At 41.6% G+C, this 13,617-nt stretch overlaps 1 protein-coding gene and 1 long non-coding RNA gene across 3 annotated transcripts in view; one reads left to right on the forward strand and one right to left on the reverse strand.

The window, feature by feature from the left end:
* Positions 1-4,379: 4,379 nt before the first annotated feature.
* LOC129150767 (uncharacterized) lies at positions 4,380-11,221 on the reverse strand. Its single transcript, XR_008557517.1, has 3 exons — positions 10,923-11,221; positions 8,931-9,046; positions 4,380-4,486 (listed from the first exon to the last, which is right to left on the reverse strand). It is a non-coding gene; the product is annotated as an uncharacterized LOC129150767 (long non-coding RNA).
* A 258-nt stretch (positions 11,222-11,479) lies between these two features.
* Positions 11,480-13,617, forward strand: part of ITPRID2 (ITPR interacting domain containing 2) — a 36,214-nt gene continuing 34,076 nt past the window's right edge. Inside the window, exons 1-2 of one of the 2 annotated variants that reach the window (XM_054722751.1) lie at positions 11,480-11,929; positions 12,308-12,353. In XM_054722751.1, coding sequence (XP_054578726.1) covers positions 11,719-11,929; positions 12,308-12,353 — 257 coding nt within the window. In that variant the 5' untranslated portion in view covers positions 11,480-11,718. The remainder of the gene's footprint in view (positions 11,930-12,307; positions 12,354-13,617) is intronic. The other variant, XM_008138499.2, reaches the window with a different exon arrangement.

Raw genomic sequence — 13,617 nt, forward strand, 5'->3', positions numbered from 1 at the left:
ATTCTTCCTGTAATCAAGGCTTCACTTTTCACTACTCCCCACAATTATATTCAAGGTCAGCAATAACATTTGTATTGCCAAATACAGAGGTCAATTCTCAGTCTTCATTTTAATCAACTAATCAGGAAGTTGGTAGAATTGACCATTTCCTCCTTTTTTGAAACCTTTTTTTTTTTTCTTCATTTGCCTCTGATCACCACTTTCTCTTAATCCTCTTCCTGCCTTGCTCGTGGTCTTTCTCAGCCTCTTTTGCTGGTTCTTTTCATTTATCTGCCTCTAAAGTGTGAAGTACCTCAAGACACTGCCCTTGGATATCTCTTCATTCTTTACCAATTTGCCCCTGGGGACCACAACAGTTTTTTGTTTTGTTTTTATCTTTAGATACCATCTATAGGTTGATGACTTCTAAATGTACACATACTCCAGTGCAGATTTCCCCCCTTGAACTCTATATTCATATATCCAAATGCCTACTCAACATGTCCACTTGGATGTCTAACAGGCTTTCCAGACATCATAATTCAACAAACTTTTGTTCCTCCCAAAACTCCTCCATCTGAAGCCTTTGCCGTCTCAGTCAGGGAGAGTGTGTGGAATATGTGAACATAAGAGAGGGAAACTCTCAGGAACCCAACAATAAAGCTGGTAAAAGAATGAAACCCAAAGAAGGAGAATGAAATGTAGGAGAACCAAAAAATATAAGATCAAGAAAGAAATGAGAAGAGTCAATCCTGGCAAAAGCTCTACAAGGATACCTATAAAATGAGGGCTGAAAAGCATCCACTGGGTTTGGCATTTTAGAGGTCATTGATGACTGTAGCCTCAATAGGTTTAGTTTAGAATAGTTTTTTTTTGTGGGGGAGGGGGAGAATAGGAAAAGGGCTGCTATCTGGTATTAATGATCCCCAGTGTCCCACATGCACACACCCCTACAATATTTAAGCCAAACTTTATCTAGAGTTCAGCACTGTACTGTATTTCTGAATGCTTGGAGCTACATTTCCATCAGTGTGTCATATAAACACCTCATATCTAATAGGTCCAATAATAAACTCATTTTCTTTCTTCCCTCTTGTTCTCTTTACCCAATTCTCATACATTCTCTCTCCTGTTGAAACACCATACAATACCTACCCGCTTACTTAAAGTAGGAAACATATCTTGGGCGCGTTCTGTTTCTTCCTCCACGCCCGGTTCTAACCTGTCAAATCCAATTGTAGCCCCTACCTCCACTGCTCTAACTCACTGAAGGCTTTATCAACCTCCTTTTCTATACTATTAAGCCTCCCTTGCCTGAGGACTTAAGGTTTCCACTCTTTCAATTATATTGTTACTAGTTAAGCGAGTCAGAAAAAGACAAGTAAGTACCATATGATTTCATTCATATGTGGAATCTAATAAAAAATGAACTAACGGCAAAAGAGTGACAGACTTATAGATAGAGAACAGGCTGATAGCTGGTAGGGGATGAGTGGGGGCTGGGTGAGGAGGGTGGAGAGAGAGAGAGAAAGAAAGAGAGAGAGAGAGAGATTGAGAGATTGAGAGATTGAGAGAAAGAAACTAACTCTTGGACATGGACAAAAGTGTGGTGATTGCTGCGGTGGAGGCGGGGGGGGGGGGGGGGGTGAAGGGAGGGAGGTGAAACAGGGCATAGTGGGATAAAAGGTGATGGACAGAGACGTGACTGGGGTGATGTACACACAATAGAGTGCACAGATGATATGTTGTAGAATTGTGCACCTGAAACCTGTCTATTTTGTTAACCAATGTCACCCCAATAAAAAGGAAAAAATTTCCAATAAAGAACATTAGTTAAAAACTGAAAGCTGCTCACATCTTCCCACTGGCAATAATACAATCCCTTAGAACAGCACATTATGGTCTTTAAAGTTTGGTTCTTATCTACCATTCCGACCTCACTTTACCACAGTCCCCCACTTGCCCTAACATAACCATGGGGTCAGGCACATACTTCCCATACTTCTCCTACCTCTGGAATAAATAACTAGAGCTTTCAAAGTTGAAATCACTTTTCCTCATTAAATTATAAATACAATTCCTAAAAGTTTGTAAAGTCAAAGAAAAAAATTAGGCATAGCATTGCCATTCTAACAAAACATATTTATTTCCCTCCTAATATTCTGCTATGAATATACATATTTGTATAGTAAACATAATTTTGAATAATATTCTAACATATTTTATTTAGTTATTTTCTTTCTCCTGTTGCAGAAAAGAAATATAAAAAGTTACACAATATTATTTTGAGAAAAAGAAAAATTAAAAGAACAAAAAACAAGGGTGGGGACAAACTAGAGCTCTGAATAAGGTTTAAGATGCATACCATGATGGCCTACTCATCTACCATGAGTGAGCCACACATTTGGCTCTCAATTTTCTAATAACCAATGTAAAAACAGAAACTTTGTCATTTATCCAAGTCCCAGTGCTCTTGAGATTTTTTTTAAAAGTCTCAGTAATTTTGACTCTTCTTGGAACACATATTGTAAAAAGATATTTCTACTGAAGTCCTCCTAAAGAGAATATACAGGGCAATATGCTTAACTTTGGGAAGATTCTGTATTAGAGACAATGCATTTCAATTCATGGCATTGCTCATACTGAAAATCAATATAGATGAATGCCATTGCACAAATCACAGAGTGATTTTGTAAAAACTATCTTTTTGGAAATCATTTGACCTTATCAAGGCACCTAGCTCTTTGCAGGTCTGCTTTAAGTCACAGGTAAATCCTAATATATTGAAATACTCACGTAGACTATATATTAGTCACAGTAATGGCTGGATTTTTATCCTTTACGAAAACTTTCTGAGTATTGTTTCTCTTCAAGATTGAGTTTCAAATAATTCTTAGGTAAAATCTTAAAACTCCAGGTCCCCCATTGAGCAGTTGAGGATTGCTTGGAAGACCAGATTTTAGGTTGAAAAGTAAAAAATCTCACTTTTTGATCATGAACACTGTTCCCTTCGGGAAAGCCTTCTGAGTACAAGAATGTGGCTGGACCAGGAATGTCTCCCCATACTTCTGGGTTGCTCTAAAAGAAATAGGTGTACCACAGCACTTGATCATCCTGATATGTAACCTGTATTGTGAACAGGAAGTCACTGTAGGACAGAATATGGAAGGACAGAATGGTTTCCTATAGGCAAAGGTGTCAGAAAAGGGTGCATTTTATGTCTCTATTTGTTTAATCTGTATGCAAAACAAATAACATTAAAAACTGGGCTACACTCAGAGGACGGGGGAGTGAAAATTGGTAAAATAAATAACAAGATATGAAGATGATACCACCATACTGGCAGAAAGTAGCAATAAACTGAAATGACTTCTGATGAAAGCATAAGAAGAAATTGCCAAAGCAGAACTGCATTTGAACACCATGACTACAGAATAAATATACAACTTTTACATAGATAATGGAAATACCAAAATTGTTAAAGATTTTGCTTAGTTTGGTTCAGTCCATTCAAATGGAGGTTGCAGCCAACAAATGAAGAGAAGGCTGAGATTAGAAAGGGCAGCAACCGAAGAATTAGAAAAGATCCAGAGCAAAGATGTGTCATTAGAGACCAAGGCTAAAAACATTCACACCCTCCTATTCCCAAGTACTATGTATGCATGCAGAAGTTGAACAGCAAAAAAAGCGAATAGGGAAAAAGTTGATTCATTTGAAATATGGTGCTGGAAAAGAGCTCTATGGCTACCCTGGACCAACAGGAAGATGAACAAGTAGGTCTGAGAGCACATTAAGCTTGAAACCACCAGAGGCAAAAATGACAAAACTGAAGGTGTCCTACTTTGGGCACATCATGGGAAGGCAGGGTTCTTTGGAAAAGATAACAATGCTGGGGAAAATAGAAAGTAGCAGGAAAAGAGAAAAACCAAACATGAGATGGGTAAATCCATAAAAGAAGCTAGAGGCATGCGTCTATAGGACCCGGCCAGGGCTGCTGAGGACAGGACACTGTGGCCATCACTCAATCACAGGGTCGCCAGGTGTCAGAGGGGACTCGACTGGCACGTAACACAGGAGAAGCCTGGCTACTAAACTCTTCGTTTTTACCGTCTCTTGAGTTTTTCAGGTTTGATAACGTAGAAGCAGTTTTTCTAGCTTTGCTTTTATTAATATTTGTAGGGCTGTTGAGATGTGGATTCTTATTCCTAATGAACTCCATCACTGATTAGATGGCTGACCTTACACAGGCAATTTAAAGTTTTTGAGCTCAGTTTCCCTCCCTTGTAAAATGAGGACACTGCAGTAGCTCATCGCTTTCCTAGAACTCCTTCCACTTATACGTAAGTCACACTGACCCTCTGCCCAACCTCGGACCTGGAGTACGCCACGGCAGTCACACATCTCAGGTAAGAGCACGGGCTTTGCAGGGCAATAGTCCTGGTTCCACTCTGCAACTTCCTAGTATGTGGCTTGGGGCCAGTGTTCACCTTGATAAAGCTCAGTTTCCCTACCTGTGAAGTGAGAATAACACAAGCCCTTACAGAGTTGTTGTACTGAAGGAGACTGTAAATCCAGCTCTAAATACAGTGTCCGGCATACAACAAGTACTCAATCAAAACCATCTATTTTTAACATCGTTATTTCCTTGGGTCCACCGAAACAGTTGCTCTTCTAACAGCATTTCTCCGAATTGAATATCAGCACTATTATAACTACAGCATTTAAAGGTTTGAAGGTGCCAACTTGGGCTGACTTGTTTAGAAAAAATTTGGAAAGACATGGGCTCAGAGGATTTTTAAAAATAAACACAACAACCTGTGTGCTGACCTTTACCCTGTAGTTCTTTTATTTAATAACAGTCTATTAATAAACATAACTTTAAGCTGTTTGATTTGTACTAATGTAATCTAGGCCAAATATGCTACCTGAAAGTAATAATAAACCTTCTCCAAAGCAATTATAATGGAAGTTTGCTTCACTTTTCTGCCTGTTTTGAAACAAGATTGTGGGGGAAGTTCTTAGCATTGAGTTGCCATCAACAGATATTTAATCGTTTTAACTTTTGATCATATGTAGGTTATACTTAAATACAACTAAATGTGATAAAGTCATTCTTAGATGGGTGAGATAAGCTTTGAAGGCTGTATAACTACTGTATTTTATATTTTTAAAAACAATTGCTTAACCTGAAAAGAAAAATTCCCCCAAATGTGGGAAACCAGAGTTCTTTGCTATGCTCTTAACTACGGCAGGAAATATGTGTTTGTTTATTATGACCCTAGCGCTTCCATAGCCAAACTAACTTTCAAACACTGCATTTTCATTCTGTATAACCAACAATTGTCACCCTGCCATGTGGAAACTGATAATTCTAAGGGAGTTCAAGAATACTTACATAATTACACCTAGTAAGACCAAGTGTGACCCCACAGCTTGGAGATAGGCCCTTTGTGAACAGGAACACTTATAACTAAAGGGCCCCCTACAGGATGGGTTAATTATTTTATAGCAAAATAGACCTGAATTACCATTATAGGTTTAAGAATGTCTCCTTCTTGATTTCAGGTTTCTCCTCATTCATGAGATGTGAACCCCAACAAATTTATACCAGGTTGAGGAAGAGTGATCACGTGTATTGTTGCTAAAAAGTTCTCTGCAGGGTAAAGGGTGAGTAATATGTTCTATAGATACCTGCATGTTAAATATCCAAAATTTATCAAGATACTGTATAGACTTTTATTATAGCAATTCAATGTTTAAAGTTTCTTAGGAAGTAGCTTATTTTCTGTCTCTATAGCTCTATTTCTTTTAATATTTTGTTTGATTAACTCTCATGAACTTCACTTACTTTAAAAGCAATTTTAAAGGACTTCACACTGAATTTTTAACAACTTTCTAAATGCCTATAGCCTGGCCGGTGTTACTCAATGGTTAAGTTCAATCCCCAGTAAGAACACATGCGTGGTTGCAGGCTCAATCCCCAGTAGGGCGTGTGCAAGAGGCAGCTGATCAATGATTCTCTCTCATCATTGATGTTTCTATCTCTTTTCCCCTCTCCTTCTCCTTTCCTCTCTGAAATAAATACAAATACATTTTAAAAAATAAAGATTAAAAATTGCCTATAAGCATTATTAATTGGCCGAAATTGATTTAATCAGAAGAAAGAGATTATTGAGTGGATATATTTTATAGCTTCTGAATTAAAGGATGAAAAAATGGGGGGATTAAAGCCGTTGCTACACTATAGTAGATCTGGTTTTGCTCACCATCACAGTGCTGGTTGAAATGGAGTGTCCCTGCTTCCCACCTGTTCAATCTTGCACTTTTTGTTCAGTGATGGTCAAAGAAGCTGGTGGAGGTAAATGTAAACAGCCAGGAAGGTTTAGCAGAATCCTATCGGCGTCTGGCAGAAACCCTGCCCTCTCCCCATTCTGTCCGCCTTCAAACTTGCCAAGCCTTGTTCGCTTTGGCTTTATTTAAAAAATGCACTTCTGGCGAGTAAGGGAAGGTTTTGTACTGTTTTCAATGACTCACCCAAAATAACTCCATTCAACTTGTAAAGGGTCCTGTTCTGAATGCAGATTGTGTTTGTTCTGAGATGGGCATGAAGGGGCTGCAGAAGGCAGATTAGAGAAGGGAAATGTGATGGGAGAGGCCCGTGTAGCTCAGGCACACATCAGAATTATTTTTAAAAAAGACATTGTGTGTATGTTTTCAAGAACCATTTATAAGATCTGCACCATTTAAGGCTTTTAAAGATACATTAATATTAGATAGGTACATGGTTCATATAGTCACTAACTTTTTTTTTTCTGATCCTCATAAAATATAGGAGATATTTACATGTAAATATATAATTCCAAAGATATGCATAGTGAAGTGATAAAAATTTTTAATAGTTCTAATAGCTGCACATAGGAAGTAATCACATACATAAGAACTAGAAATAATCTTAAATTAGGAAACAAATGTGTATCAATAATTGATCACAGATCAATTATTTTAAAACTGAGAAATGCAATATTGACACCCCCCTGTTCAGTTGTGTACTGCAGAAAAATGTTTACTCTCAAGTGGCATCGACTGAGCACTAGATAGCAATAGATATACCTCCTTAAAAGCTTTTATGATTCATAATGCCAGAGATCTATAATAGCAACATTTTAGGGCAGGACTAAAAAGAAAAATAATAAAGGACTGACTTAATCTTGAGCACTAAGACTTCACAGCTGAATTAAAAATATTTTGGCTTTCCTATGTGTAACTATGTCCAGTTATGAGGATATCAAAACCTCTTTTGAGTTGTTTAATTCATGAAACAGACCCAATAAAGCTTATTCTGTTATATAATCTTGCTTCATGCCATTATTGATGAAGAATAGATGAGCCATTCTTACCTGTTGCTCAGAAACACCAGAGAATTGAGCCACTGAGAATAAATCAAGCTCTCTACAAGGTTTACCACAGAAAGTGTAAATGTCACATTATGTGGCAAACGGAAAAACTGTGATCTGGGAATGATGAAATGAGGGACAAAGTTGCAAGTTTTCAACATGCACAAAATCAGAAGTATAAAACTTTTCCAGATTATGTAAATAATGTTCAAGGTAAAGTTCCTGTGGTATTGACACCTGCTTCTCCTTTTAATATGTACTTGGGAAAATATGAGAAATTAAAATACTGTTATTGTTATGCTATATTAATGCTCCCTTATGAAACATTAATAGGACAATGAACTGGTATAATAATCCTTGACTTTTTTTGCTAAGGTGAAAGAATAAATAATAGGTGTAATTATACACCTTAAATATACAATTTTATTACTTTCAAATACGTATATGCAAAAACCAGAAATACTTTAATGATTAATAATGACAAAGAAATATATATATAAAAAAATCTAAGTTAGGCAAACCATTTTTCCTCAGAGTTCAATTATATGATTTGTAAATAAATCTTTAAACATTTTTGAAGTATTCACTTGCTGAGTAACATTTTCCTTTCATTCTCTTTTATACTATGGCAAATGATTCCACTGTTATTCCTGGAAATGTTAATAGTTATATTAAGAAGCCCAAATGATTTCATGTTGAAATACATTTTAGAAATAATGAGTTAAACAAAGGTAAGCCTTTTTTTTCTTAAAGTAAATTTTGAGGACTTATCAAGTCTTATTATGACTGGGTTGGGGTAAGGGGAGATGAGGATATAACATGCAGTGTTTTCCAACCTTATTTCATACAGAATTTTTCTCTCCAGGCAATCATATCTATAATAATAAAAGCATAATATGCTAATTAGAACGGACAGCCAGATGTCCTTCTGGACGAAGTGGGGGGCTGCAAGGGTCGAGGCAAGCCGCCACGGCTGCAAGGGCCGAGCCCCTTGCATGAATTTCGTGCATCGGGCCTCTGGTTGAAATATAAAATGCTGCTCTCTTTGTTTAATTTGCATTCTACTCTCCTTATACCTCCCAGCTCCCCTTTGTCTTAATAAGGGTTGAAAATTTGGTAAACTGCATCATTATCACTTTCTGAATTATTAAGATTTAGATGCATAAAAGAACATTTTTGATCTTGTAAATATTGAAGAAACAATACCGTAACTAAAACCGAAATGCTTTAGTCTACCTAAGAGTAAATCTTGTTTTCTAATTTTGAGATATATGTTAAAACTGGGAAAGCAATAAATAAATAAATAAATAAATAAATAAATAACTGAAGTAATTGAACTGAGCATAATGTTGCAGTTTTGATATAAGCTTTTCTATTTATAACTGCCTAATTTAACCAGAGTATGTTTTTTGTCCTAGCCTGAATTTATGGCATTTTAAAAATTCAGCTGCATAAGCATTAAGATACATGCCATTTATTAGTGTAAGACTAACTGCCCCATATGAAATTGATTTTTGCCTTCTGCAATATAATAATTCCAATAGCTATACTGAGTACCTACCGTATTCTACGTCATCCTCACATCACCTTAGATCATCATCATGATTGCTATTTCACAGATGATGAATGTGATGACCAGAGAGATATTAGTTGTCTTGCTCTAAGTCATACAACTAGAGAGAGACAGAAACAGATTTCAAACTTCAGTCTGACACCAAAGATCCTACTGTTTCCATTACATCATGCTGGATGGAATTATCCACATCCTATATAATAAAAACATAGTATGCAACTTGTCCCCTCTACCGGGAGTTCTTCCCCGAGTTCGGCTAGGGCGTGGGGCCAGCCAGGGGAAGGGAGTACCTGGCCGGCCACCACCAGCCGCTAGGGACCCTTACCAGTGCACGAATTTCATGCACTGGGCCTCTAGCGTATAATATAAATGTGTTTCTCCATCTTGTAAGCATCAGTAGCTCAGGTATTATCCTTTATGTAGAATTTCTGCAATGTGGATGTGCAGTTGGTCTACAATACAGTACCTGTTTGGAAAAAAAACCTTGAAGAAGCAAACAGCTAGACTCTCCTCCTGTGTGATAGGGCATTCATTATTGAATAAATAAAACACCTTGGGCGTTTTTTAAAATCTCAAAGTTGAGAATGATAACCCCCTACTTTTTAAAATAGCCAGCTATTTCAAGGATTTCCTTCTCTATTATTTCTGTACTTAACATTTTTGCATTAAAAATCAGCATGTAGAAGAAAACAAGAGGATTGTGCTATTGTAAATTCAACAACTGTTGTTACCTGCTAACAATTTTTTCTTCCTTTAACGGGTGGTTTCATGTTTAAATGCAAATTATGGTTCATTATTGCTTTTCTCAAGAATTCTTATTGTCTAAAGGTGTCTTTAAACAATAAAATTAAGTAAAAGACAATAGGTCTTGGAGAAACAACATAAAGCAAGTATCTTACCCATTCCACCGTCCATTCCGAAGGACATAAAGTATAAAAAAATTTACTTCACAAGATCTCATTGTTCCTTGTGGGACGGGCACTGCACTAAAAGTGTAAGCGGTATAGGAAGAACACTGAGAAGTGCTCTTTCTTCTCTCACAGTTTACAATTTGGCTGGGAAGTCAAACATACCCTCAGAGGCCAGTCATATTATTTAACTGTCCAGTTTAGTCCCCACGTAAATGATGTAGACATTACGCAGCTGCCTATCAGAAAATTGCGGGAGAGATGTGAGTGGGGGTGGTGGAAAGACGTAGTGAAGGAAAAGTTCTGGCTCCACCAGATCTTGATCATGAAGGTAATTGTACAGAAAGACCAGGAATAAACTGAGAAGCGAGGATATACAGTCAGTAACAGCCTGTGGAGATGATGGAACTGAAGCTGGGAGAAGTTGGGTAAGGTGGGGTCCACTAGGGCCCTGAATGACACTATAGACTGTGTACTTTATTGTCTTTTGACCAGAAGCTTTGGGTGCCTCCTCCCTCATTCTCTCTCCTTACCTTTCCTACAGGCAGCTACACTCTGGCCTATTTTGGGGGGCCTTTAAACTGTTAGCTGCTTTTTGCCATAGGACTCTTGAAGGCCGAAACGTCGTTAAAATTCAAAGAAAAGAATCATAGTGACGTTTCAAACGAATTAAGAGAAAATAAAAGTATCACTGTTCCAGTTCCCTTAATATTTCGTGGAATACATAAGGCCCCGATGATATTAAGATGGTACTGGAAAGTCAGTATGGATTTTGGATGTGATTTTATAGAGACTGTACTGGCAAAACCCTTAGAAAGCAGTTCGTGTCTGATTTTTGAATAGGATTTTACAGTCTTCCTCGTGAGATTTTTACAAACAACAAAAGGGCACGCTCACACTCATGCGAACATTAGTTCTGAACCTCGACACCATTTGTTTCTTGTAGCATCTCGTTGCACCCAAATCCACGCACATTTCCCCCAGCTATTCCGTGCTCTGTTTTTCTTCCCCTCTCCATGTCCAACTTCAGCGTGGAATTTCCAGCTTAAATACGCTTTGTCAACCCACCTGCGTGCCTCACACAGCCTTCACGCACAACCTCCTTAAGCGTGCATGCAGCCCCGCACGAGGCGTGGTCCTCTCCAGGCTTGCCGTCGGGACCAGACGAGGACCACGCGGACGCGCCCCTGCCCTTGCCCTGCGCCCACAGAGGCTGGCACCCCACTCTCGGGTCTCCTCGGGGAACTTGTAGCGGGCCGAGCGGGCACTGGTTTTGACGCGGGGAAGAGTCCTTTTCGGGACCCCTGGTCTGGCCACCCTGTCCTGCTTTGGAGCAGAGAGAAAGTTGCGAGGAAGAAAACACACCAACAAACAAACCAGCAATGCCATCTCGCCCACTCGGCGGGGCGGCGGGGCCAGCCTCACGCTCCCGCCGCGCCCCGCCCCGCCCCGAGCGCCCCCGGCCGGAAGGGGGCGTGGGACGCCGCCGAGGGAGGGGCGCGCTGACGCCGGCGGCCGGCCAGCCCCGGGCGCGTCGGCGGGAGGCGGGAGGCGGGGAACTGGGAGCGGGGGCGGGCCGGCGCTCGGCTCCCAGCGGCGCACGTTCGGGCCACTCGCGCTCCCGCGCCCGCCGACTTCATGTGAAGCGCCGGCCCTCCGCCTCCTCCCTCCCCTTCCTTTCCTCCCTCCCTCCCATCCCCTCCTCCTCCCTCCTCCTCCTCCTCCGCCTCCTGCTTCTCCTCCTCCTGCGCCCTCTGCCCGGGGCCCCCAGCCCGGCCGGGCGCTGACAGCAGGGGCGGGGGTCTCCGCCGCCGCCTTGTCTCGCGCAGCCTCCGGCTGGGGCAGCGGAGCCCCCGGCGCGGCCATGGACCGGCCCCTGGTGGCGTCGGCGGAGGCGGAGGAGGAACTGGAGTGGCAAGTGGCGAGTCGCCGGAGGAAGGCCTGGGCCAAGTGCCGCGGGTCCTGGCAGGCGTCGGAGACGGAGGACCTGTCCACAGAAGCGACGACGCAGGACGAGGACGAGGACGACGAGGAGGAGCTCCCGGGCACGAAGCTGCCGGCGGCCGCGGGGAGAGGTCGGTGCGCCCCGCGGGCTGCGGCGGGGGGACTCGGGGGAAGGCGGGCTGGCGGCGGCGGCGGCGGCGGCGCGGGGAGGTCTCGTGCGCTCCGGGCGACTCCGGTCCGAGGTGGACGATCCTCCCGGGCTGGAGAGGCCGAGGGGAGGGAAGGCGCTTCCGACCTTGAAACGCGCGCGCTCGGTCCGGCGTCTCCAGCGTCGACAGAGCCAGCCCGGGGCCGGCTCGTTCCTCCTCGGAGGGACCCTCGGGCTGTGGCCCCGGCTGCATGCGGACCCCAGGAGGCTCTCCTGCGTGCAAGGGTCCAGGTTCTCCCCGCCGCGGGAGCCCCCTCCCCCCGGTGCCGGTAACGAGCTGTCCCTTCCCTCTGCCCCGCAGGAAACGTGCCCAACGAGAAGATCGCGATATGGCTCAAGGACTGCCGGTGAGTCCTCGCCGGCGCCGCGGGCATCGCGGAGGGAGATCCGGGCACAGGGGCCGCCGTCCCCGTGGGTCCCCGGGTCCTTTGTAAACTGCAGACCGGAAAGGGAGCCTGCGGATAGCTTCCTCCTCCGAGCGATTAGAAATGGAAGCGCCGTGACCGCTGATGATTCGGGGACCGTGTTTAGCTCCACGGTTGTTAGACCTGGAGCTCCGGTGCGTGAGATGCTAGTTTAGCATCAGGGATCGCAAACCTCAAACAGGTCCTCGTGCCGTGTTGTTCTGCCTGCCTTGTTTTTTTTTTTTTTTATTCGAAAGGATTGTCACATTTCACACACTATTTCATTTTGCTTTTGTTTTGACATCTGGCCTCAAATCATTCCCCTTTCCAGATGCGTTTTAGTAAGTAGATGAGTTTTAATTTACTTAACCCCACACTACTCTATCTGGGCTTGGATATTTTTTTTGTGTGCGTGCCCTAATTCTGTTTGGAGAGCTATTAAAAACTAGCTAACTTGGTTCTTGTGATTTACTTCTTGGAAATGCGTTTGTCAGATGGCGCTGGAATTCACGGAAAGGGAAATAGAGCTTTGAAGGCATTCAAGACTGCATAAATCTGTTTAATTGCATGTTTTGGCAACTGGTACAAAAATGTTTGATAAAGTATGGAGGAGAGATGAATCATATTGCAATTAAATCCTGTGACAGTGAAATGTGCTTGTTAATTCTTTTTTTTCCCAATTTATTGCTACTTATAAAATCTCCAATGAAGAATGTTGCTTTTTAAGATGTTTGTTTCTGCACGTTTTGTGTTTTTTTTTGTGTGTGTTTTTTTTGCCAGACATTTGGGGCTTTTCTTAATCTTGTGTTCAAGTACCAAAGTTTGGGAAGTCGTTTTGGGGGGAGGGCAAAGTGATTCTCTTATATGTCAGTTTACTTCTCTTCCCTAAAGATAGATAAAATATTGGCCACTAGTCTATTGATGTCCTGCTTTGATGAAGGAGCCGTCCTGAACACTTTATTACAAAGATCCTTAACATTTATTGAGGGTGTCATAGACCCTTCTGAGATAGGATAAAATATGTGACCCCTTTCTCTAAAGATACACCAAAAAAATGTTTTAAGAGCAAGAGACAAATCACATTATGTTTACTTTATGATGTAAAGGAGCTAAGATTGTATAAGAGATTATATCAAGTATGGGGTAGATGTCCTTGATTATTTCAAGCAGATAGTAAATAAGTGCATCTTTTAAGATAAATGCAATA

Source organism: Eptesicus fuscus, chromosome 11, assembly GCF_027574615.1.
Source record: "Eptesicus fuscus isolate TK198812 chromosome 11, DD_ASM_mEF_20220401, whole genome shotgun sequence".
Lineage (NCBI taxonomy): Eukaryota > Metazoa > Chordata > Mammalia > Chiroptera > Vespertilionidae > Eptesicus > Eptesicus fuscus.